Raw genomic sequence first — 27,606 nt, forward strand, 5'->3', positions numbered from 1 at the left:
ATCTTCTTTTATGCTCACGCGGTAAAAGGCTGATTTATAGCATACTTCCTCGCTGCGTCTGCTCTAGCACTACAGGTCAATGAAAAAAATTTAGTAGATCTGGGTAAGGCCACTCTGTCATCGTATGATTGAGTTTAGCAGAGGTGCTAGATAGCGCTTTGGGATGGTTGTTTGACGCCGCTGTATGATTTTTGCATTTCATAGCTCGATTTTAGGACATCGAGTACCAAAAAACTTTTCAGACAGGAAATTGCTTCCAGTCGCATTAGGTATCGTTCTAGCTTTTATACGATGATACTTTCTTTTTCAAAATTTCAATCATATATTGTTTGAATTGTGACTTGGTTGGTATGCAGTTTTAGAGTAAGTCATACTCTTCCTTTCTATTGCGCTGCGCACAAAACCAGTTCAATTACTTTAACCATTTGTCATAGTTTGAAAACAAACTTTCCTATTCCCTATCAATCCATACAAAATTTAAGATGCACTGCGCTATATACTGCATCTTGCAAATAGAAAAAAAACCCAAGAGGCAAACTGGGCACCAGAAACTGAAATGAAATCATCCATTTCTATTTATCTTGTCCTGACGATGCAACATGCAACCGGACCATTCGGAGGTCAGCTTCGAAGCGGAAACTTTTCCTCTGTGCGAGCAATAAATTTACTTCCAACTGGACGAAACGAAGCGATATCTCAATGAGATTGGAGAGGAACAAAGAAAAGTCGTTGGGAAATTGTTGAAAATAGTAATCAATTCCTCGCTCGTATGTATGTCGACCGAGGCGAATTTGTTGCACAATTTGTTTAGATCAGTCTTGAAGTTTATGCAGTTGCAACGTTTGCATGAATACTGAACGAGAACGTATCAGCATAGTTGTGTGATATAATCACTCTCCAATTGGTACCAACTTAGTAATGTTGCAAATTGAACAGTTGCATCGTAAAAGTTACACGTATAAAACGGTTTCTTGTTTACTTCCTAGTGATTTATTAGTTATCCTTTTATCAACTGTAATGATAAAACTTTGACAAAGTTTTAAGCATTTAGTTGTTTATTTTGCAAGCCAGTTAGCACACCTTCCCTGATATATTACCTAATGAAAAATGAATTTTATCTCATAATAAATCCGTGATCCAATGGCTGTTAAACGGAAGTAAATTGCGTACCGTCGGTGCCTCACATACGCATAAGTATAGACCCCACAATGGTTCTCAGCCTTTTATCGAGTAACTCTTATTCCTACCTCCTCGTGGAACCCACCGGGATACGAGAAACCTCAGTGGGGATCGTATAACCAATCACGATGAAATCTAAAGTCGAAGGCTGACAAGGAGGGGAGCACTTATACGAATGCAGAATGATGCTACCAGGAATAACCTTATCAGCCCTAAGCGCCTGTTTCCATGTCAGGAATGCCTCTTGATGGTTTGATGCTTTCTCATTGTTGGAATCCTTAACCTAGTAAGCGCCTGAGCTCCAGGCCAGGGGCGGCTCACAACAGCGTTTGACCCAAAGTTTGAACTAAAACTAAGCTGGCCCCAGCCCATCAACTCAGAAACTCAGTAGCGTAGCCCTATTGCTGTTCACTGTATGTTATGAGTAGTAAGAACTCGAACACCTGAAACCCCGAAAGTTCGGCATCGTAGCACTAAGCAGGAGATCTGTCACAAGGGCGAGAAGATCCATAGTGTTATGGTCTAATTCTACCAAAGCAGTGGAGCGATCAACTGTCTGAAAACGGGCTTTGTAGTGATGGGTAGAATCATGTGACGGATCGGAAGACAATCAACGTGAACGTGGCGTGTATGTTGAGGATAAAAAACCTTACCTTCAACTACACCATCATAGACTGGTACTGTCCACACGAAGGTAGACCCCACATTGCAAAGGAAGCGTACTGTTGTAGCAAAAGTTCCTGGAAGAGAAGTTTAAAATTTTAGAAGAACTTGACAGCGATAGGGTGCCTGAGCTGGATGATGAAGATTTGGAGTAGACAGTTTCACGGTGGATCAAAGAAACAGAACAAGTTGGCGCAGGACAGGCTTCGGGAGTCGTAGCAGAGGAGTTCCAAGAAGAATCGCACTTGTGCAGCCAGCTGTGGTCGATCGACGATGTTTGCAAAGAGGATGGTGTAGTAAAGTGGAACTTTTTTCCACTTTACTACTACTACTGGCTTTTGCTTTTATGCTATCATTTAACATTTTTGTGTTAGGTAATATAGACGTAGTTTATTCGGCAAAGTTGTAAATAATATAAAAAGGGGGCCCTGTAGCCGCAAGGTTACCGAGTCTGCCTTGACAAGCGAGTGGTCGTGGGTTCGAATCTTAGTAGAATCAGGCCATTCGCTGTCAAGTGACTTTAGCATGGGTTTATTCTCAGGCCCCTCCACATCTTCCTACTGCATTCTGCATTAGCTAACAATGAAAGCCTCTTGCCAGGGCAAGTTATAAGAGTGGTACTTGCTTGAGGTGCGAATGAAGCCTCTTGTTCAAGGGCAAATTATAGCTTGTTCCACTTCCTGGTTCTAGGAAAGAGATTGGTAATGCATAATAAATAGTAGTAAGGAACACATACATACACACAAAACACACTCTCACTCTGTGCTGAACTCTGCTTTACCGACCATGAAGCCTTTAGCCGGGGCTGGTTATAAGAATAATACTTGCTCGAGGTGCGAATGAAGCCTCTTGTCCAAGGACAAATTATAACTAGTCTCCGCACTTCCCGGCTCTAGAGCTAGATTGGTTGAAAAGTAGTAAGAAGCGCAGAGGGAAAAAGGGGTGAAAAACACACCGAAAAGCACGGATAATAAGCAGTTCGCTCACTCTATAGCGATACTGCAATAACAACGAAGTGCGGAACAACACCTGGATAAAATCACAATAGATCAAAATGCTAGTCGTAGTGATAATATCCACACAAAAAAAATAATAATATAAAAACAAGTAACTTTGCTGAAGAAACAAAATTTCTTTCTTTATCGAGTGCTGAACTATAAAGCATCTTCTTTGAAACTTCTTTAAAAATTAGTTTTTCATACTTAGCTTTCGTTAATTGCATTTTACATGAATATATTGTTCTAAGAAATTATTACTCATGGTGAATGACCCTTTGGGTTAAAATCACTCAAAAAAAAATTATCACTCAAAACACACGTTTCTGCAGAAGACCGCAAATCTCTTGGAGCATTGCTTACTAAGTTATCGCATATTAAAGCTTTACATTTCCAAAGCTTCACGAGCCTTGATACACGTCAACTTTTTTGTGTTAGTATATCGACACATATATAGACACTAGTTGAGCCCGAATCTTACGATCCGGAAAATATAAATATCTGTTCAGAATTCAGATACCTGCGCATACATTCCATTGGTCAGTGTTTGTGAAGATGTTTAATCTTTGTATTAGTTCTTTGAGTTCTTATATTGCATCATATAGCTCTAAGATATTGTACATAAAGGAGTCATCGCCGGAAACTGAAACAAGCAGTTTTTATGGTCGTATTGGATTTTATTTAACTGAATAAAAACTTCTGGCTGTTTGCAACATTTATGTAGTCTGATTAGAGTAAAATGTTGCTTAGAAAATTCTTGACTGTTTGCTATCATTAACTCATTTTTTTTAATTTTGCGACTTGGTCCGGTCTAATTTAACACTGACCATATGATATCGCAACAAGCAATCGAGTTGAGCAGGCTAGTCGAGCAGTCGAATTAAGCAATCGAGTCAAGCAGTTGGGTCGAGCAGTCGAGTCGAACGGTCAAGTCGAGCAGTCAAATCGAGCAGTCTAGTCGAGCAGTTAAATCGAGCAGTCCAGTCGAGCAGTTTATTCGAGCAGTTAATCCGATTATTCCAGTCGAACAGTTGAATCAAGCAGTCTAGTCGAGCACTTGAGTCGAGCAGTCGAATCGAATGGTTTAGTCAAGTAGTCGGGTCAAGCGGTTAAGTCGAACAGCTGAGTCGAAGAGTTTATTCGTGCAATTGAATCTAGAAGTTCATTCGTGCAGTCGAGTCGAGCAGTTGAGTCGAGCGGTTGAGTCAAGCAGTTGAGTCGAGTAGTCCAGTCGAACGGTTTATTCGAGTAGTTGAGACGAGTCGAGTAGTCCAGTCGAGCAGTTAAAACGAGCAGCTAAGTCGAGCTGTCGAATCAAACAGAAGTCAACCAGTTGAGTCGAGCAGTCTAGTCGAGCAGTTAAATCAAACTGTTCAGTCGAGCAGTCCAGATGAGTAGTTTAGTAGAGCAGTCGAGTTTGGCAGTTGAACCGAGCAGTCGAGTCGAGCAGTTTTATCGAGCAGTTAAGTCGAGTAGTCCAGTCGAGCAGTTGAATCGAGTAGTCTAGTCACGCAGTTGAATCGAGTAGTCTAGTCGAGCAGTTGAGTCAAGCAGTCTAGTCGAACAGTCGGGTCAAGCGGTTCAGTGTAGCAGTTGAGTCGAACAGTTGAGTCGAGCAGTTTAGTCGAGCTGTCGAACCAAACAGTTAAGTCAAGCAGTTGAGTCGAGCAGTCGGGTTGAGTGGCTAAGTCGAGCAGTTAAGTCGAGCTATTGAATCTAGCTGTCAGTTGAGTCGAGCAATCAAATCGAGTAGTCTAGTCGAGCAATCGGGTTGAGCAGCTGAGTCGAGCAGCAGATTCGAATAGTCCAATCGAGTACCTGAGTCAAGCAGTTCATTCTTCATTCCAGTCGAGTCGAGCAGTTGAGTTGAGTAGTCCAGTCGAGTAGTGGAATCAAGCAGTTGAATCGAGCAGTTGAGTAGAGCGTCGAATCGAACAGTTGAGTCGAGCAGTCTAGTCGAGCAGATAAATCATCATCGACTGGAATGTTCAAGTCGAGCAGTTCAATCGTGCAGTTAACTCGAGCAGTCGGGTCGAATAGAAGCGTCGAGTCGAATCGAGTAGTTAACTTTTTTATTTTACGAACCATGAGTTGCAGGCACTTGTTGGAGTGATTCATACATTACCTGACGAAAGTTGAGAGACTACGGTGGGTCAACCACGTCGCTAGAATGCCGGAGGACTGTATTGTGCAGTGAAATCCGATCTCTTCAAGAACCCTACCGATCAGACAAAGAGGGGACCAACGTGCTAAATAGCTCGACCAAATTTAAGCTGACTTGCGTGTGTCTAGACGCTCAACGAATTGGCGATGAGTAGCCCAGGACTGAGTACAGTGGAGAGAAATTCTTGATATTGCAAGAACCACTCCGACGTTATACTGCAAAAATAAGCGTTGCGGAAAATACGCGGAAATGTCAAGAAGCGTTTCGGATACGTTGCAAGCAAAATATACTAATAATTATGTCTAAATTGTAATAAAAGTGCTATTTCTAATGATTAGCAAGTACGGAGGCAGATTGAAACAATGCATTACGTATGGACATCGAACATATTAGCATTGAAACTCAGTAATAAAGCATTTTACGACTAATTTTATTACCTACCACTAAAAGCATACAAAAAGAAACATCTGCCAAATGTCCAATTCGCTGAAAGCGAGAAGCTCATGTCATGCAACAAAGTGAATATAGCAGTAATATTTTTTTACGCCAATGTTTCAGTCAAAGCAGTGGTTTGTTTCATGACTTTCTACGCAGGCTGAAATTTCCCATTCACCGGCCGTTTGCAGTTGGATGATGTCCAAAAAAGCAAAACAAGATTAAGCTCTTTGCGGTAGGTACGATTTTTTTTGTTGCCAATAACCAACCACAAGTGGAAAGGTGGACGCAATGCTTCATAAACTCACAACCGAAAACCTCGTAGGTGTCAAAACAAAACTGTTTATTACGCTCTCTCTTTATTGGAATTTTTCCTCCTTCAACTTTTACAATTCAACTTCCCATTATCCCACCCTTAGCGAAGATGGTTTGTTGGTTTTATCCAGTACGGCGTTCAACCAGAATGGTTTCTGTTTAATAAATATTGCCTATCCGCAACCGAAAGAATCTGAGAGACCATTCCATTCACTGTTTACACCCGGGTTTATTGCTGTCTGGTTTTGACGGGATTTTTTTTCCGTAATTTTCATTTCCAAAGTTTTCACTTTAAAAAAAGTGCCGTAAACAACAAACGGCCAAGTTTGATTTATAAGCCAAGCTGTGATGATGCTTTGAAAAGTCACGCTTGGACTTTGATGTTCATCATTGCTAGGAGGATCTAAATTCAGCGCATTCAGGATTGTCGGTACACTTGATGAATTCCAGGATTTGAAGCAAATAATGCGATAAGTTGTGTTTGAAAGTAAATGAGGTGCAAAATGAGTTGTACAATTTTATATCAAGAGAGCTATTTCGGACTTTCAGTTTCTGTTCAATTCAATCAAAACGTATTAGTTTGGTACAAAATGCCTTTAATCATTTGATCAACAGACAGTAACGGTGTTGCCATTTGGTCATTTTTATTTGTTCCCACTTTTCAACTAAAAAATAATTTCTATGGTTGCGTTTTGTAACGGTTTTAAACAATAGATCTTCGTAACAATACTAGTGACAATGGTCATTTATGTTTTTCTTACAATCTGCTTACAAACAGCAAACTTACACATGAGCAGTCCAAGATCATAAATGTTTTCTCTACTCTAGCGTCAAATAACCCTCATGCCCAACAAACATGCTCCATATTCCGACTGGAGTATTCAGCTTATAAAGAAATAATCAAAGGGTCGAAATCAACATTGGTTCCAGACAATTGCACACAATACTCGTTCTTGTGTCAAATGATGCGATTAATCTGGGATTTACCGAGATTTTCTGAGACGAACCATACGAAACACAGCCTCAGCAAACATTTAATTATGCTGCTGCAGAAACTTTTCCAATTATACAGTCAACGAGTCTGTTCGTGTAAAGAGCATATTTTGTGTGTTGTCTCTCGATAGAATGGTTTGGTTGACCTTCACCAAAAGTTTAGCTTACATATACTTGTTCTGTACTTTTTTCTATAATATTCTTATTTAATAAATTCAATAGACAATTTCACAATTTCTTATAGTAATCATTTTTCGCACATCTTTTTCCATTGCAGTCAACACACTTGACCGAAGCCGAACTGGCCAACCCGAGTCCAATGCCGGAGGGATATGCTTTCGTCGGAATAAAGCGACAGTAACCGGCACGCAATAAATTTTCTTCGCTTTACGCCGCCACAGTCCGCATCGCTGATAGTGATTATCCCAGCCGGAAAGCAATTTTCCGTCTCATGTGTTATGTGTGCCGCACGCAATCTGCCACAATTTTTCCGTCGTCCACAGCGGGGCCGATGGCAGCGATCAACCGGTGGCAGTGAGCGATTGCGAGGCTCTGTATAGTGAACGGAAATTGCTAATCAAGGCAGAACATACGCCGGAGGTGCTCTGTGCTTTGGTATGGCCATGGCAATAAAAAATAACTGACTGGCAAGTTCCTCGTCCAACCTAGTTCCGGGCGATTCTAATTAGGTCCGTTGTACCCGGACACTAGCGGGCAGCGATACAGACAATGTCGACGCATAAATTCATCGAGTATATGAACATCAGCTCGTTGAATATGATGGGCGTTTTTAATGATAGCCTAAGTTATGTAAACGCTAGCAATAGCGGAAATATAAGAGTGAGTAAAGGAAGTGGGTTGTCCCCTGCGTTTGTGCCGCTTATCGGCGCAGGAGCCACGGTGCAGACGCCAAGTTATCGCGTTAACGGCAGCTCCATCAGCAGTAGCTTAATAGCCGATAGTGTGCTTTTAAATTCTTCTTCGCCTGCGAGTACGCTGTTCAGCTTAAACGGATCCAGCCCGCTGGACGTCAGCTTGGCAGGAAGTGCGACTAGTTTCGGAGTGACGGATAATTTTAGTTTACCTTTCAATACCTACGTGCAGAAAGAATTTATTTTTGATCGGACCGATGTGAGAGTGATTTTTATAACGCTGTACTCGTTGGTATTTTGTTGCTGCTTTTTCGGTAAGTAGACTGCGTGAGAAAAATTATTTTTTTGTAACCATATCTGGATTTATTTTATATTTTCTGTACTCTATAGACCAAAAATATAAGTTCAACTCTATTATTTGTTCGTCTGAGTCGCTTTGTTACTTAAATCATGTTTATAAAAAGTGCGCCTCCATCTAAATGGAATTAATGGAGGCGCATGGTTATTGTTGACAAATTTTCAAAATCGTGCGCCACCAAGCATCAAATTATGCAAATAAATGAACTCCAATTCTTCAGTAATCAAAATCTTCTTCCATGAACTTCTACTAAGTACTGGTAGCCTATCTCCAGTGCTACGTATGCAAAATATGAAAAACAAAACTTTCATTAAAATTCCCTAAAATTCTAGCGATTAAAATCGCATTTCTTCTCAACAAACGCATTATCATTAGCTCATCACTGCTGGTGCTCAGTTCAGCTCAGTTACACACTAAGACGAATACATGCATGCAAAAAGCCACGAAAATCCATGATACTTCTGTCAACTGTTTCGTCGTAAACGACTCACCGGGAACAAGTGAAACGGTTTCCCCAGAGTTGTACACACAGAACTTTATCTTTCCCCGTTAGTAAATTATATCATCATCTAGACTGGCGTCATACCGCCATACGCAGCAGGAATGGGTGAACTTGAGCAAGCATTCCCACAGCACACAAACCAAACAACTTTGAACGCGCTGCTGTGCAAACGTTCCGTCAAGCAAGTTATCGACTGACAAGAAACGGAAATAGAGCGAACTCAAGAAATTGAAAAACCAACAGCAATGGATGGAATAGTGTAATTTTCTGTTGGCTCATTTCTGTTTGCGGAAGGGTTTTGTAATTGTTTGTAGTTTTCCTTGTTGTTTTTCTTTAAATTGTATTGTCTATCAAATCAGAAGTGATGGTTCTTCGACACCAAGGAGAGAAGTTCGTTTGCATACGCTTGTGATTTATTCGCAATCCCAATTTGCCGGAAATAGAAACGCAAAAAGTACTTTTGTTAAATGATTATAAGACTATTCCAAAACCAAAGTCTTAGATTCGAAGCTACCATTATCGGTGACTATATAGAAACACTAATTGCTTTATAAAGTAGTTGATATAGTTTAAATTGCGGCCGATTATGGAACTTTTCTTTTCACATAGTTGTACCGACGATAAGGTTTATGATGAAAACCCTCCTTTTTAAGATATTTGTCACGTATTACCGAACCATTACGTCATCACACTCGAATAGCTTCAGTTCTGAGGCAGCCATTGCTCTATTTCTTTTTCTTTCTCCATATTTTTTTTCACAGGAAATTTACTCGTTATTCTGGTGGTGACGATGTCGCGGCGGTTGCGCTCAATTACGAATTTTTTCCTGGCAAACCTAGCTGTAGCTGATCTCTGCGTCGGAGTCTTTTGTGTGATGCAAAATCTCACCATCTACCTGATTGAAAGGTAAATTTCAGTACTAAATTATGTGTATTAATACCTTTTATAAAGTGCAATGTAGTGTAAGATTTTTTTATAGCTGTAACTGTAACTATAACAGTGAACACATTATTTTCTCAAAAAGCTAAGCAAAGCTCGTATAAACTGTATGAAATAGAACAGAAGCATTCTAAAACTAGAGTTCCGAAATATTCCATTTGGAATACACTCAAGCCGCTATTTACGCGAAGGATACGTCCCGCGTAAATCAAAACCGCGTGAAAAAAAACACGTAAATTCCGAAATTCGCGTAAAAAAACCGCGTAAATTCCGAAATTCGCGTAAAAAAAAACCTCGTAAATTCCGAAATTCGCGTAAAAATGGTCGCGTAAAAAGCGACTTCAGAGTATTCTATTAGTCTCTTGACTGTTTCTTTATATGTGATTTTCTGTCTTCCATCTTCTCATTATGCCTTTTTTCTCTTGTCGTCTTTCTGTTTTTCCATATTTTCATCAATCTATCTGATTATTTTGACTTTCCGTCTCTCTGTTTTTCAGTCTTTCTATCTTACCACCATTTTGTCTTTATGTCTCTCTTTGTATCTGTCTTCCTGCCTTTCCGTCTTTCTGTCTTTCTGACCTTTTTATCTTCATGTATTTTTAAATTGTTCTGTCTTTCTAACCACATTGGATCAGAATAAAAGGACAGATAGACCAGGCCAAAGTAAATGGACAGACAGACTAGACCAAATGGACAGAGAGAACAAAGTTTTTTCCATTTACTAGACCAGACTAGACTAGGCTAAATGAAAAGACTAGATTAGACCAGACTAAATGGTCAGACAGGCAAACCAGACCAAACAAAATTAACAGATCAGACCAGACCAAATACACAAACAGAATAGACCAAATGGACAGACAGACTGGAGCAAATGGACAGATAACCCAGACCAAATAGTCAAACAGACCACTAGACTAAACGCACAGACCAGACCAGAAACACATTAGACCAGACCAAATGGGCTGACAGACCAGATCAAATGGACATAGAGACCAGAGCACATGATCAAGCAGACTAGACTAGACCAAACGGATAGATATGATTAAACCAGACCAAAATTAATGAACAGAGCAGACCAGACTAAATCGACAACCAGGCCGGACCAAATGAACAGTGAAATCAGACCAAATGGACAAACATTCTAGACTAGACTTAACGGACAGGCCTGACCAGAGAGACACTAGACCAGACCTAATGGACAAACAGACTAAACCAAACGATCAGATCACATCCATCCAAACAGTCAGACCAGACCAAACGGATAGGCTGGACCAGACGGACTGGCCAGACCAAACCAAATGGACAGAACAGACCAATCGAACAAACCAAATCAAATGGACAGCCCATGCCAAACGGATAACGGTCTGTTATATTTCTGATTTCTCGATTTCTGAGCTCTGAGTTCTGATTTCTGATTTCTAATTTCTGATTTCAAATTTATGATTTCTGATTTTGATTTCTGATTACTGAGTTCTGCCCGCATTAATTGGAACGATACTCTAACCATAAATATTATCAGCTATTTTCCAATCTAGAACCATTTGTAAAATGGTTGCGTACCGTATCCAAACTATTGCCTGGTATAATATCAAGTACATTAGTTATGGTTATTTATCAAGTAATCATAAAAACAATGGGTCGTTAATAATGTTCACCATACGAAATCGAGCGATTTTCCATACATATTTTTGAAGTGTACGATATGATGAACATAATGATAATGGTTAAACCATCATATAAATGCCTTTGATTTTATGGTAATTATAAATCATAATCATAATAGTGATAACCCAAGTAACAATTCTAAAGCCACTTGGTTTTACTTAAATTCTATGAAGGTTTTATTGCGCTATTAAACATTACCTCTCGTTTTATTGTGGTATTGCGCAACACCAAGAGAAAACGAGTCCAAACACGCTTACAGCTAACTAGAAAACCGTAATAAAACTTGACTGAAGTTTTTGGAGCGTCTTAGTAGAATACGAAACCTGAAATTAAATAAAAAGAACTAAAACGGTTGGAAAACAGACACTGATGAAGCCTGCAACTCGTAGGCGAAATACGTATCTGTCCGGAAGAAATATACATAGTAGAATTCAATTGGATAAGTTTTCTTTTTATTTAATTTCTGACATAATAAAACTGTTCATAAAGCAAATTCATCGTGGTTCCTTATATTACCACGTTAAAACTTGTTGGTTGCACCACCTCTCTTATAAATTTGCAAAAATAAAATTGTCGGGTTTCCTGTCACAGGAAACAACTAAAATGATTTAGTTAGAAATTGAGATTGACTAACTGAATATATTTATTTGGTTTAAAAAACCAGTATTCGAAATTTACAAAATTTCAGTGGTGTGTTGATTTTATCCACCTATCATATCAATATGCACGATAAAATTTAATGCGCACATGCTGCAAACAAACTAAGACTGCTCAAAATTCATTATTTATTGTACGGGATATTCTATTATGGTCGCTATAAACCAAATCGTTTAGAATGATCTAACAGTAAAGTTAAAGTTTTTCTGCTCACGGATCTATTTTTAAGTTGACAAATCTGGCGAATTGATTTAGCTTTTAGCAGAGCGAAAAGCTTTATTAAATTATGGCGGTGGCTGTCCAGCAGCAAAAGCTTAATCGGTTTTACTGCTGCTTTCAGCAGAACGTGATACGACTACTTAAGCTAATAACCTGATTCTTATAGAGGTTATGAAAACAGTCTGAGGAGTGGGCCACTCGGTCAGAAAGCAGTTTTATAACGGTCATCAGAAAGTTCTGATGAGCTCATAGTTCAATCAGCGGTTTTATGGAATAGGTCATGAAAACCACTATACGAACGTAATAATTGTTAGATATAAATCTTGGAATATCGTAATAAACCTTGGAATTGTTATTAGGGAAGATTATGACCGTTTTCACAATTGTCATTTAAGCGGGGGATTCTTGATTTATGATATCTAATTTTTCATTTCTCTCCGCCTTCTCCTAACTTTTAATAACTCATTTTTCATTTTTCATTTTTCATTTTTCATTTTTCATTTTTCATTTTTCATTTTTCATTTTTCATTTTTCATTTTTCATTTTTCATTTTTCATTTTTCATTTTTCATTTTTCATTTTTCATTTTTCATTTTTCATTTTTCATTTTTCATTTTTCATTTTTCATTTTTCATTTTTCATTTTTCATTTTTCATTTTTCATTTTTCATTTTTCATTTTTCATTTTTCATTTTTCATTTTTCATTTTTCATTTTTCATTTTTCATTTTTCAATTTTCATTTTTCATTTTTCATTTTTCATTTTTCATTTTTCATTTTTCATATTTCATTTTTCATTTTTCATTTTTCATTTTTCATTTTTCATTTTTCATTTTTCATTTTTCATTTTTCATTTTTCATTTTTCATTTTTCATTTTTCATTTTTCATTTTTCATTTTTCATTTTTCATTTTTCATTTCTCCTTTATTTCCCACTCTTCATTTCTCATTTCTCATATTCTATTTCTAATTTTTCATTTTCATTTCATTATATCTGATTTCTCCGTTTTGTCTTGCAATTCTTTAGTTTTGAGCCTTAAATTTTAAAGTGAATCTTGATTTTTGACCTCTAAATTTTGATTTTCGATTTTTCAAATTTAATTTCAAATCATATTTACACTTTAGACTTAAAACTTTAAACTTCACACTTAAAACTTTAAATTGTAGACTTTTGACTTTTGACTTTTGACTTTTGACTTTTGACTTTTGACTTTTGACTTTTGACTTTTGACTTTTGACTTTTGACTTTTGACTTTTGACTTTTGACTTTTGACTTTTGACTTTTGACTTTTGACTTTTGACTTTTGACTTTTGACTTTTGACTTTTGACTTTTGACTTTTGACTTTTGACTTTTGACTTTTGACTTTTGACTTTTGACTTTTGACTTTTGACTTTTGACTTTTGACTTTTGACTTTTGACTTTTGACTTTTGACTTTTGACTTTTGACTTTTGACTTTTGACTTTTGAGTTAGAGTTTAGAGTTTAGAGTTTGGAGTTTTAAGTTTAGAGCATAGCGTTCAAAGTTTTAAAGTTTTGATTTTAGAGTTTGGTGTTTAGAGTTTACAATTTTCAGCCAGCAATTCTAGTTATAACTTACAATATTGTTGAAAAAAGTATAGTTTTAGTTGTGTTTGGGGTGTTGTAGGACTGCAATACCTTTGGTAGCAAAAATAGCTAAGTAGCAACTCCATACCGCCATTAATACAAAAGACATAACAAAGCTTACTTCAACAATATTGTAGATTATAGCTAACTCCAGAAGTAATAATACGCCACTTTTTCAAATTCTGCTTGGCCAAGTTGTTGTGATCGAAAGAACAAAATCGAAACCAAAAGAGTGTGCCAGGCCTGTATAGAAGTGAATAGGTTAATCTCCACATCTATGGAAATTTTCTTTGAATTAAAATATTTCTGCGAATTTCTACTATCAGAAAATGAATCGGAAAAATCGGTTTTCTAAAAGTCGTCTTAACACCAGCTCCTCTTTAATTTAACATTCATAACAAATACGTAAAAACAACAATAAATAAATTCTCATTCAGTGAGCAACTGAACGAGTTTTTTTTTCTATCAACGTTTAGCTCGCGTGTCCCTACTCTAACCCATTTCCCGGTAAGCACGAATTCCGTTGCATGGCTAGGAAAGTGGTGAAATGAACTTTTTCACGAGTCGTTTATCTAGCGTTCTCCAGTGATACCCGCCGCGTTGGAGAAAATTACTTTCATAACAGTATTAGGTATGCCTTATTGAATCAGTTTTCTCATTTACCGATACGCACGAGCATGTAATAAACATTTTTGAATTTTAATTCTACACCACGCTGCTGATTCGGCACGTGTAAGCTGCATTTCCAACAAAAATACCACCACCATTTCAACCGAACGAGGCAATAAACTGCAGAAGTTTAAATTGGAAAACTAACCGTAATTTAGTGAAACCGTAGCGTTAGGATGTTATTTTACCCTGTAATTTGTGCAATATAATCGTGAGATATTTTTAATATGGTTGTTGCTGGCTGGGATATCGTTGGATCAATAAGCAACACTCAATCAAGTACTATGTTATTGTAATTCTCTGTAGGGTGTATGTGCCGGCAAGGCAAATTGAATTTACGTTGTATTTGTGGATCAATGAAATAAAATCCAAGAAATACCTTAGCATTGTCAACACAAAAGAAAAGCTTTCCTTTTTCACGTACGTCATGGAAATTTTTCCGCATATATTGGAAATATTCTGAGTGACCAATGTACAAGAGAGTACGCCCTGCGGATCAAATTTTATTGAAGTCTCCGTTAATAAAGAATAGCAACCTGTTGATTTCAGATAATCGCCGCCACCGCAATGTTTGTTCGATTTAATCGACGTTTTTCGGCGAAATAAGTATGAAGATTTTTAAATACCAGTTAGTCCGGACGTTTCGAGCTACTGCTGGTCTTCGCTCATCATCTGCGGACGACTTTTTCGTCCATTAGGTAGTACCAAGTAGAACCTAATGGACGAAAAAGTTGTCCGCAGATGATGAGCGCAGACCAGCAGTAGCTCGAAACGTCCGGACTAACTGGTATTTAAAAATCTTCATACTTATTTCGCCGAAAAACGTCGATTAAATCGAACAAACAGAATAGCAACCTAGAAATAGCTCGGATTCCAATGTGCGCTACGTATTTAGTGACAAAATCAAAAACAATATTACCTACTTCCTACTCGACTAAACTGTCTAGATTTCATAAAAAGACAAAAAATTTGTCAGCAAGCTAAAATTTATAACTTTTTCTTTTTTTTTATAAACTATATATGTCAAGTAGTTTTTTTATAGGAGAAGTTGACGTATTTATACAATGCAAATCAATTGACTGTGCAAGTGATTCCACATTAACACAACACATCAGTTTTGACCGCCATTTCATCATAATTGAAAGCTATTCTAATCATTTTCTCACATCGCGATCGATACGCATAAGAAAATGATAGGAATAAGAAACTTTCTAAAATAATTAATTGAAATTTATGCAAATTGTCAGCCGTAATCACGTTTCACTATTTACTTCCAGTAGATACGGATCACGCGGTCTAGCCTGATGATTGCATAATTAGATATTATTATACCCATACTAGCAGTAGCAAAATCTCGAACGTAATTTTCAGTGAAAGTTTTTCTTTTAAGTTAGTGCTATTCACTTCAATGCAGCATCGTAGGATTTGTTAATAAATTAGAGCTGCTTAATTTGTATTTATGGAATATTTTGGAAGATGATTTTTCACTTTATTTTTAAATTAAATAGAAATGACGGAAGCCATACATATAGCTGAGCTCTAAATTATTGATTGATTGGTACTACTAATGCAGGAATAAGTTTAGGATAAGGATAGTTCAGGAATAAGTCAAGCCATTAAGGGGGCATAGTACTTTTTCAATTTAAAAAAATCGAAATTTTTTTTATTGATTATTTCGAAAGATTAACATTTTGACCATATGTGTTTCAAGTCATTTCGATGAATTCCAAAAATTGACAAAGTTACAGCTATTTCTACCGCGCATGTCTGGAGCGATTACACAGCGAATAAAAACTTCAACGTCGTTTTACTCGAAACCAGGTTTTGAAAGTCGGTACCATAAATATCTCAAGAACGGCTGAAGCAATTCTCATGATTCTTTTTTTGTTTCAAAGCTAACAAAATTATCTAGTGTTTGACCCATCCTTTTTTCGATATTACAAATTTTGTATTTTTTAGAAATGTTTAAAGTCAATTTTTTCGGCTAAAAACCTTACTTTTATGTTTGAATGTCCGCCATTTTGTTATGCGTTCGAATTTTAAAAAAAGGATGGGTCAAACACGAGATAATTTAATATTCTTTCATGTAGTTTTGGAATTTTTCAATTCGGATAAGCCCCCCAGCGCCAATCCATGGTACCGCAAATCATGTTTTTTTCGAATGATCATGTTCAAGGAGCCGTAGGGGAGAGGGGAAGAGGTTCACATATGCAAACAAAACTGCAAATGTTAGTATAAAGTGCAATGTTTAGCAAGCAATAAACCCGAATCGATTCGCTTTTCGCGTTATCGAGAAAAAAATATTTGAAATAAGGCAAAAAATATGGTGTAAAAAGTACTATGTCCCCTTAAACTAGAATTATAGTTAATTTTATATAGAAAGATTTGTGTCAAAAGCTGACAAAGTAGCTTTCTCTCTTTTAAAATTCTTTCTTTTTTATGTAATTTGCGAAACGATTAAACCAAAATAAGAGCAACACAAAGTTTTGAGATAGCAGCAAACGGTGCAGAATGGAAGTATCCAATTTACTTGTTGATGATTCCATTCACCGGATAATTCTATTAACCCTACAGACACACTTCCAACATTTTGTGCTCCAACATGCCATGTTTTTCTTTTGTTTCATTTTATGTACCGTTCTGATTCAAACTTAGAACAGTCTCAAACTTCGAACACTTCAGAATAAAATGCTCGTTAGTATCGCTAATTTGATAAAATATTACGCTTATTGTACACCACCGTGTTCGTTAGAATGTCCTCTATCCAGTGAGGTATGACATTGAACTATAGGACTCCTTGTAAGAAATCAGCAGGCGCTGGCAAAAGTGAGAACTCAGATTTTAATTTCGTTCGCATACTCTTAGCGTTTCGTGCAAAAGTAGCTGTTTTTTCGTTTGCATTATTTTACTAAGTTTAGAACATTTACCTTCATACTTCGCGATTATTAGGTAAGTGCAAGATATATATGTACTAAAGCATAGTTAAATACAATATTTCATGCATTATTTTAAAGATATGAGATAAATAAAAAGTGTTCGAAGTTTGAATCACGTTTTGAGGTGTGATTCAAACTTCGAACACCCACGAATAATATTCGGTTTTTCCGGATTTTCCTTCGGGAAAATGAATTATCTGCATTGTAAAGCTCTACAAAGTTAACTTGCTTTAGATGTGGTACATAGAGTTTGAAAATATAAGCAATTGACTACAGAAATACGGATTGAAACTAATTATTGTGTGAAAATTTTGAATCATACTGTTAGGTGGATTTAAAAAGGCAGTTTTTAGAAAAAGGATGAAATTTCACTTATTTAAGTTGAATGACACTAAAAACATTAATACTTTTCAAAGAAATACAAGTGTTCGATGTCTGAGACTGAAATATTCGAGCTTTGAATGTCGACCATGAAAGTGTTCGAAGTTTGAATCAAAACCGAACAGCAGTTTTTTGGTGTTTTTCAATGTAAACTAGCATTTTATCCTCATTTTTAAAATTTTAACACGAAAATAATTAAATTGTCATGCTATTAAACCATTTATGGGAGTAGAATAAAGATGTTTTCGAACATTTTTCTTTGAAGAAAGTTTCAGCATAGCTTAAGTGTTCGAAGTTTGAATCAGAACGGTATTTAATTAATTTCGTTTTCTCTTGCACACTTTCCGCACAGCTGGGTCTTCGGCGATTTCCTATGCAAGATGTATCAGTTTGTGCACTCGCTGAGCTACACGGCTTCGATATTTATCCTGGTGGTGATCTGCATGGAGCGCTACTTTGCCATCATCCATCCCATCACGTGCAAACAAATACTGACATCCCGAAGGTTAAGGGTAAGTTTCCTCGCGTTAATTCTTTTAACCTGTATCGTCAATCTCACGAACCCCAATTCAATTTAGCTACAAGCAATCGTACACCTCACATAATCCCGTAACAAGCGCCGAAATACAAAATTCGACGGTTATCTAAAAATAAACAGCATTACAGTGACCTACAACAGATTTCCTCGATTACATGTAGTACCGCTTTCCTCTATCTGCACAAACCCATCTCACTGCCCATCAAAGGCAGCAGCCATTCCTCAACTGTTATCACCTGTCGCGGACCATCACAATTTGCCTAATCTAATTCGACCCAAGTTACGCGTGTCAGCTCCGTAATCCATATTTAACCTGACAACTCGACCTTCTCATCCATTAAGTATTCACCGTACCGAACCACTATCCGGAATAGCAGCCAGCACCAGCAGCGCTCGCCGTTTCGTTGTCCGTTGACCCGCTTCCGTTGAGCCGGACGGACACTCACGGTAAACTGATGAGTTTGAGATTGACTTTTCAAGCTTCCGGCTAGCGGGCTCCTGAATCAGAATAGAATACTCCTCCCATTGCATTCACCGGGCGATAGAAAGTGAGCAAGCAGAGGAAATCGGTATCATCAAATTGCAATTATGTAAAACCTTCATTGCTCTCAGCTTAACTTCCTGTCAATTATGATGGAAAAGTCCTGATGTTCAAAATTATCATATAATAATTTATTCGAGAACTATGGGAAACATTCAGCAATTCCGTGAAAAAAAGACACGTTATAACTTGGAAATTGCTTCGATTTCATTCAAATTTTATAGACTTGTTCCTTTCTGTAAAATTTTAGACCCGCGTTTTTTTACTTGGCGGGGTTTATTTCTAATTCCCGTCGTAGAAAGTAAAGCCATTCTAATTTTCATCATTTTTTAGATGGATTTAATGAATACTCCAAAAGTTCTTGTGCTGATTTGACTAAAACACACTTACTTTCCGATCCGTGAACTTTGAAATCACTGAAGCGATTATTAAAGCATATTATTGAAATTACGCAACTGACTTTATTTCTTAAATTCGTCGTACCGTTTTAAAATCCGTCCATCAAAATTTTTCATTGTCCGAACTAAAACTCGCAACAATGTTTACGAAGCTAACGCGCATGTATTTGTGTAGGACGGCATGACAAATGTTATTCTGCAAAATTTCTGCAGATCAGGCAAGTTTTCCTGGCTATAGAATAACGACAATGCCTTGCGTGAGTTATTTTCATTTATGAATGACGGAAATTAAAACGATTAGTCGACATTGTCTTCTTCGTCGCACGAAAAAACGTAGGAAATTTGGCTGATAGGACTTCTTTAATGATAAAAAGCATTTAAATGGATCTCAGCTCACTTTGATTGATCGCGAATGATAGACAACACACTAAAACATTAGGGAATAACTAGTTTTGCATTGTGTGTCATAAAAATGCTGATATTTTTGATAATTTGTGTTGGATAGGACGGGAATAGGTGATTACGACGAAGCAACAACATACCCTGCTTAAAGTGAGTTAAAGCGGTTTCTTTCTTTAAAAATTCATCCAAACAGTGAATCGATTTAATTGATTTTGATATCAAATTGACAGAAAGTGTCAAGAATGCAGTGGAGGCGCGTGGTTTTCGGTATTCACTTGCACTGAATTAAATATTTTTGGCAAAGGCGAATCAAAAATATGCGTTTTGGACCATATTGCCACCAAACAACAATATTGTAACAACTTAAACTGTAATGAAAATGGAAATGAGACAGCAATAATGAGCGTTTTTATAGACCTGCAGGAATAAATCATTCCGTAAGTGACAATCAAATAAAACTTCAGTTGGTACGATCGGGGTTACCGCGTTCGTTCTGTTCCATTACACAACCTGCCCGTCACCCAGCCAGCAGCTACAAATGTGCTGTCTTCCATTGCAAGAAACTAATTATAACTGCTTTCGAAGAGCATCACAAACCACAAATCTTTGTCAAGATTTAATTCCTTGAAAAAGTTTTGTTTGAAACTTTCATTCAATTCGTACAAAGCTGCCGGCATCGTTCCCCACGAGCCGGTGGTAACTTCTGTTTCGGGAAACTATTATCCACTTCTACTACCTACCAACGTCGTTCTCGTCGTCACCATCATCGTTGCCGTTGTCTGTTTTATCACAATAAATTTGTGGATTGCGGTGAGATTAGCCGTACCAGCTGGTGGGGTCAAATGTAAATTAGTTGCTCCGTATTTGCTTCGCAGTTGACAGGACGACAGGCATAACGTTCCAGTTTGTATCGGTTCGTCATCTACGGGAAAGTTTTTCAGCAGAGTTGCTCTTACGGTGCAGATATTTGCATACCATTTTACCGACAGGGGAATAAAATGAGCTAGTTTAGAATTGCGACTTGCCCGGTCGGTTGTCGTGTTCAAGTTCATGCTTGCTCGATGGTTTAAATATTTGTACGAAGCGAATCTACAGTAATAAATACAATTTACTGCCAAGCTGTTCGAGGGGAAGGAAACTTTCCAGCGGTGCAGTAAAGCAGTCAGTGCTGGAGCAAAACTTTTCTTCACAGTCTGGGGACATTGTGGTCGGTCAAACTTTCTCGATAATCAATGAACTTTAAACAGAAAATCGCCCGGAACGACAGGTCTGAAAGTTTGGACGAACATGTGTCCGTTTATGATGAACATAATTTTTACGTTTTTGATACATTGGAACGACTATTTGAATACAATGTTGGCAGCAACGTTTGAGTTTGGAAATCGAATAATGAAATTTGACGAGTGTTCGAAGTTTTAAATCCACTATACAAATAGTACTTCCAGTTTTCCACAACTGCTCCAAACTTAAGCACCACAGGGTGGGTATAAAGGATAAAGGATAAAGAAAAGTAAGACTACTTTTCTTATTTTGACTTTCCAAGCCTGTCATCAGAATTAAGGGCAGTTCATGTTGCTACCTAACCATCCAGCCGGACGATTCAGTACGTGACATTTGATAGTTATGTGATGTAGGTTTTTATTTTCATATTTGGTAACAATCAACAGAATAAGTATTGTCGATAAGTGATAGTAAAAATTAATGTTTCATTTCTGTGTACCTACCTAATTACATTTCGTGTCGTTGTGGTAGATGTCATCTAGGTTGATTGTCACGCAATTCTGTTTACTTTCTGACACTGTAGCAGAGTGAAGCTAAGTGGCAGTTGCCTGATGTGTAAGTTTTTTTGCGTATGTAATCAATATGGTTTCAATTGAGTTTACTTTGTTGTTTATTTAAGATATCCCACTTAATTCAATAAGCAGCATTGTGAAAAGAGTCTATCAGATGTGAGATGGTTTGAAAAGAATAATGATTTGCTAGTACTGATTCAAATGCGTAGTCTATCTAAAGATTACAACGAGATAAATATAAATGTTGTAACATGTAACATTTATTTCAAATAAACGATGAAGGTCTTAGATAGAATCACTCCAATTTGCTTCACACTGCTCTTAGTACTGAATGATGAAAAAATGTTTTTGGTTCATGCTTTGACATCGGGAATTCTCAAAACCATACACGAATTGTTCCAGCTTTTCCAGACAAATAGTGATTCTAAAGCTGCTTACGAGGAAACGTGCACGGTTGATGGCGTGCAGTGGTTAGTTGTCAACAATACACAGCAAGAGTTGTTGCTTTCGAGCTGTTGCACTCGTCAGATGGATGTAGTCTTTATACGTTTTAAGCTTGGAAACCATATGAAACTTTTACTACATATTACGTTCTAAGCTTGTGCATATGGCGAATAAGATCCTCGGTTCAGTCAGCTCACTAGGTCAACTCACAGCAAAGTTTGATGATAAAACATAGCTGAATACTCCGGCGGGATTGCAATTTTTGTTCAATTAACAAACTTTTGATGTGCTATTTCAATATTTTTTGTATAGTATAGTAGGTAATCAGTTGGCAAACAGCAAACAGCAAACAATATGTGAAAGCATTGATCGTTTTCTGGGATGATATAGATTTAAACTGCGATGAAATGGACATGTTTAAAAATTATCGCACAGGATTGGGCTGAAGGTTCTCAGAAATTTATGAAAACCTTTGCATGTGCATTGCTGATGGTCTTATGACTGGCAACAATATTTTATAAATTCGAGGTTTTGTATTTCTCAGAAAATATTTTCTCCAAGATGAAACCTGGGATTAAAAAAATTCAATCCATTAAATATGCTCATGTACAAAATTCCATCAAATTCTAAGACTTTTGAATCATTTGTAACGATAATTTTTAAAATTTCCAACTATCTCATAGCACATAGTATAGCTCATCATTGAATAACAAGTACGCAAAGTAATAAAAATAGAAGTTTTAATACCTTTTTTGAAGAGCCATCTTCCTAGCCAATGCTTGCAAATAAATTATGTCAAATTTTTGGACTGCAATGCTCTTAATGCTTTTTATAATAGAGGCATTCTACGGAGTTTCGCAAATTGATTTTAATTGTCCATTTCCGATACATCTAAAACTTTGCATAGATGTTCTCTTTTAGAAAAGATGTAATTTTATGATATCAATTATTTTTTCGAAAATTGGACTGCATTTTCAAAAGGGGTTAACCAAAAACGGTACTAATGAATTGAATATATTATATTGGAAAAAAGGTTTGTTTGAACGAAATGGTGTCTTCTGCAGTGTCTTCAATTTACTACTGTTCATGAAAGTCTTCCCAAGTAACGGTTCAAAAGTCGCTTGCTTTTATTTGCTTTTATAATGGTTTTATTGGGGTATTAATTGAGGGGGTGAGAAGGAAAGGGGTGTAAGTGACAAAATTGAAAAAATCGAGATAATGGTAGGAAACGATACTTTGAGCATGGTTTTATGCATGCTAGAAAATTCACGTCAAAATTTTACCGTTTAATGACTTTTTTTAGAATCATGAAAAAAACAGCAAAATAAAAGTTGGTTTTCACTTGGAAGGAAAGGGGTGTAAGTGCACTATATGAGCAATGCTAGCTCACCTAACAAAACGGTTTGTCTCGAATATTTTGGGATGAAATTTTGCTGATGTATTGGACGTTACGCAAGGATTCATTTTCCATGAAGCATAATTATTTTCGTCTGGAGTAACTTTTCAAAAAGGCGTATTTACAAATAATTTTTTTTTTTCAAAATATATCTTGAAAACTACTTTATTTGTTAAAAATGACGTCAACGGAAAAGTTGAAGGAAATTAAGTGTATTTTCGAAAAAAAAATACTCTGAAAGAAAAAACTTTGTAAAATCAAAATAAAAAGCATAAAACGTGAATTATCTCAAAACATGTCCCCTCAGATTCGTCTCATCTTTATTAATGATAAGGTAAAACATGTTCTACAATCTGGCGAAGAGCTACTAATGGGCACTCAATCGGATTTTTTGTTTTATTCTGACAATTTTTCAAAAATTTCCATATATTACTTATTTGTGTAAAATTAAAAAAAAAGATTAAATTCTTCGCATAACAAATTAAACAAATTAGAGTGCTCTAAGCAGGCTACCACTATAGTCGAGAAGAATTGAACAAATTATGTCATATAAACTTATTTCTTAGGTTCAGCCGTTCTGAAGTTAGGCTATTACAAATATTTTATGCAGATTTTGATTCTAAGATGTCAGGCCACCGAAGGAATGGGGGGTCGCGAGAAACAAACAATGAGATTTTTTTAATCAGGCAAATCAGGGATTACATACAATTAGAATTCTAGAGGAAAATCGATGTCTAACGATGTTTCTATTTCCGAAAAAAGCGATTTTTTAGATTATAAAGATCATGAGCTATGAGTAGCGCAGGATACAGCCCACACAAGTACATTACATGTACGCTGTCGCCACGCAGTGAGACACTTCTGTACTATTTTCCCTACTATCAGCAAGGCTGCTATTACTAAAACCGTTTCCCCGAAGAAAGTAATATTTTTAGTTACTCATACCGTGAAATATAACGTATACGCATATACGCTAGCCCCGCAGATGACAAAATTCTGAACTATTTTTCATACCATCTTGAAGGTAACAATCACTTGTATAAACTTCTCGAAGACCACTACTTTCTAGGTAATCAGTACCGTAAGTTACAGCGTATACTATAATATTACATATACGGTAGCGCCAGGTAGTGAGGCAATTCTGCACTATTTTCCATACCATCTGCAAGGACGCTATTACTCAAACAACTTGGCCTAAGAAAGTAATACCTTAGGTTACATGAATTATAAGCTATAGCAAATAAAACGAGTTCGCATATACACTAGCGCTGCACGTTGAGAATATTCTGAACTATTTTCAATGTCATTTCCGAGATGACAGTCATTTGAACAACCTTCAAGAAGACTGCAACTTTCTAAATAGTCAGTAGCGTAAGATACAGCCTATACAAGAATATTACATCTGCACTAGCGCCACGTAGCGAGAAAATTCTGAACTACTGCTGCCTGCCCGCTAACCTACCTTTCAATGAAGACGATTATAATATGATTCCAAGATTTGCACTTGCACCCTTTTCACTCCAAGCAGTAATTCCCTATAATCGCTTGGAATGAAAGGGGTGCAAGTGCATAACTGAGAAGGAAAGGGGTGTAAGTGCAAACAACATTTTCAAAACTATCTTATAAATCCCGAAAATCAAAGTGGTTTTCCAAGATTTCAATATAATTTAATAAAGTAAAGCCAACACAACCATAGTGCGTCATTAGTTTTCTATTATATAATCTGACGAATTTTCTAGACGAAGTTAACTTTGGATCTGATTTTCTCGAAATTTACTTTTTGTCACTTACACCCCTTTCCTTCTGACCCACTCAATTATTACCTCTACTTTTATTATGGTACTACGCAATACCAAGATGATGCCAGTCAAAACACTCGTATACTAGCTATAAAACCATAATAAAACGGCCAAAAATCAAATTTATTATGATTGCTTATATTACCATGATAAAACTTACTATACTTACTTGTTATACACAACACAATATGGCATACTAACACATATATAATCTTATTGCGGTTACAAAAGATATAACAACGCTTACTTTGACAATATTATATACAGACCCATACATCACTTTTTCAAATTCTGCTTGGCTGAGGTGCAGTAATCAAAGCAGCAAAACTGAAGCGAAAACAGCAAGCCAATCCTGGTTTGTTTCATAGTGCTTTTAAAATTTCGATGACGCGTTTATTTTATCCTTCTATCATACCAATATGCACGATAAAAATTTAATGCGCATATGTTGCACGACTACGGAAACAGCTGAAAATATATTATTTACTAGCTGACCGGACAAACTTCGTATTGCCAAAAATGAAACTGTGCTGTACATAAATCCTGGGTGCTACCCCCCGCAGTGACCAGCGCTTCCGACGGCAGGTCTCTGACAACACTTGTGGCCTGCGGCCGTCTCGCCCTGAATCATCTAGTGTTACTATAGGTAGTTTCTGGTGGTCTTGTTATTGACTAATGTTTTATGGAAGAGTCTAAAATTTCTTGAATTCGAGTTACGCATAAATTTCTGTTTCATTTGTATGAGAGTCCGCCCCCCACTACCATAGGGGTGAGAAGTCTCAAACTATCATAAAATAAATGCATGTCTTTAAAATCCCCCACAAGCCAAACTTGGTTCCATTTGCTTGATTAGTTCTCGAGTTATGCAGAAAAGAGGGGAGGGGTCTCAACTGACCATAAAAAAAATTTACCTCCAAAAACACCCACATGCCAAATTTGTTTTCAGTTTCTCAATTAGTTCTCTAGTTATGCAGAAGTTTATGTTTCATTTGTATGGCAGTCCCCCTCTTAGTGGGTGAGGGGTCTCTAACCATCATAAAAATTATCCCTGGTCCCATAAACCCCTATATGCAAATTTTCACGCCGATCGGTTCAGTAGTTTTCGGTTCTATAAGGAACATACGCACAGACAGACAGACAGACAGAAATCCATTTTTATAGGTATAGATTCTGTCGGATATTTTTTTATGGTCGCCATAAATCATATCGAACGGGATCAGCCGACAGTAAAACTTTAACTTTTCTACTCACGGATGTATATTTTCAAGTCAGCAAAGCTGGCGGATTGATAGCGTTTTACCAGAGCAAGTGTTTAGAATTAATTAGAACTTTGTAGAACAAAGCGAAAAGCTTAAATAAATAATGACGGTGGCTATCACTTGGTCGGAAAGCAATTTTATAGCGATCATCATAAAGTTCTAGAGGACCATATAGTTTTATTAGCGGTTTCAAGAAATTGGTCATGAAAATCACTGGAGGAATGTAATACAATTCAAATTACTGTTTGGACTTGTCATGGACAAAAGAAAAACATATTTTTTTGAAAATGTTTGTTTTTTATTTATTTCACGAAAAATATTTTTTTACAGTGAATAGTAAAAACCTGAGAGAGAGGAGCCAGCGCAATGACAGATCGATTGTTTTCGTTTTCTTCTTCTTGTTATATTTGATGCAAAAAATTCAAGTAACACCATCTAAATGAAGTCAGAATGCTCGGGCTTGCGAGGAGTTTGAAATTTCACTGCAAATAAATACTTCCCCTGTTTTATTCAATCAAGTTAGCCCAGTTCACAGTGACAGTTCTTACCCGGTTTTATCCGACAGTTCGAAGCACAAAAACAATCCCTGCTGGCTCCTCTCTCTCTCAGGTTAAAACTGGCTGACGTAGGATTACGTTTCACAGGTCTTGGAGACTTGAACATAAAGGCTTGGACTTGGAAACTTGAATTTGGAGACATGAACTTGGACTTAAATTTGGACTTCGCATTGGACTTGGAGATTTCAAAATTTCGAGACTTAGAGACATCGAAATTTAAAGACTTGGAGACTTAGAAATTTGGAATTGGAGACTTGCATACTGAGAGACTTGGAGACTTGAAGACATGAAAACTTAGAGGTGACTCAGAGACTTGAACTTGGATATGATCTTAGACTTTTTGACTATTTTGACTTCGAGTTGAAATGGAGACTAAAAGATTTGGTGACTTGAAAGCGCGGAGACATGAAGACTTGGAGACTTGAAGATTGGAGGCTTGGAGACTTGGAGATTTAGAGACCTGGAGACTTTCACGTGGATTAAAACTAGGACTTGGATTTGAACACTTAGAGATTAGGACACCCGGAGACTTGGGACTTGAAATCTAGGAGACTTAGAGATTGAAGATTTAGAGCTAAACTTGAAGAATTAAACTTTAACCTAAAATTGAACTTAAACTTAAATTTGGAATTGGACATAAAATTAGACTTGTAGACTGTAGAGATGTGGAGATTAGAACACTTGCAGACTCCAAGTCTCTAAGGCTTGAAGACTTAATGACTTGGAAATTTGAAAACTGGAAGACTTGAAGGTTTGGAAACTTAAACTTGGAGACTTGGACTTAAATTTGGACTGTGAATTGGAATAGCAGATTTCGAGACTTGGAGACTTGAAGGCCTAAACCTTTGTAGACTTGGAAACTTGGAGCCTAGAAGACTTAGGTACTTTCAGACTTGCGGACCTACAGACTTGCTGACATGGTGAGGTGCAGACT

General features: G+C 36.9%; 1 protein-coding gene across 1 annotated transcript in view; it reads left to right on the forward strand.

Annotated features, from left to right (window-relative positions):
- Positions 1 to 7,473: 7,473 nt before the first annotated feature.
- The window catches only part of LOC128743036 (trissin receptor), a 48,660-nt gene continuing 28,527 nt past the window's right edge, over positions 7,474 to 27,606 (forward strand). Inside the window, exons 1-3 of the mRNA XM_053839542.1 lie at positions 7,474 to 7,930; positions 9,238 to 9,382; positions 17,898 to 18,057. Coding sequence (XP_053695517.1) covers positions 7,474 to 7,930; positions 9,238 to 9,382; positions 17,898 to 18,057 — 762 coding nt within the window. The remainder of the gene's footprint in view (positions 7,931 to 9,237; positions 9,383 to 17,897; positions 18,058 to 27,606) is intronic.

This window comes from Sabethes cyaneus, chromosome 3, assembly GCF_943734655.1.
Source record: "Sabethes cyaneus chromosome 3, idSabCyanKW18_F2, whole genome shotgun sequence".
In the NCBI taxonomy this organism is placed as follows: domain Eukaryota; kingdom Metazoa; phylum Arthropoda; class Insecta; order Diptera; family Culicidae; genus Sabethes; species Sabethes cyaneus.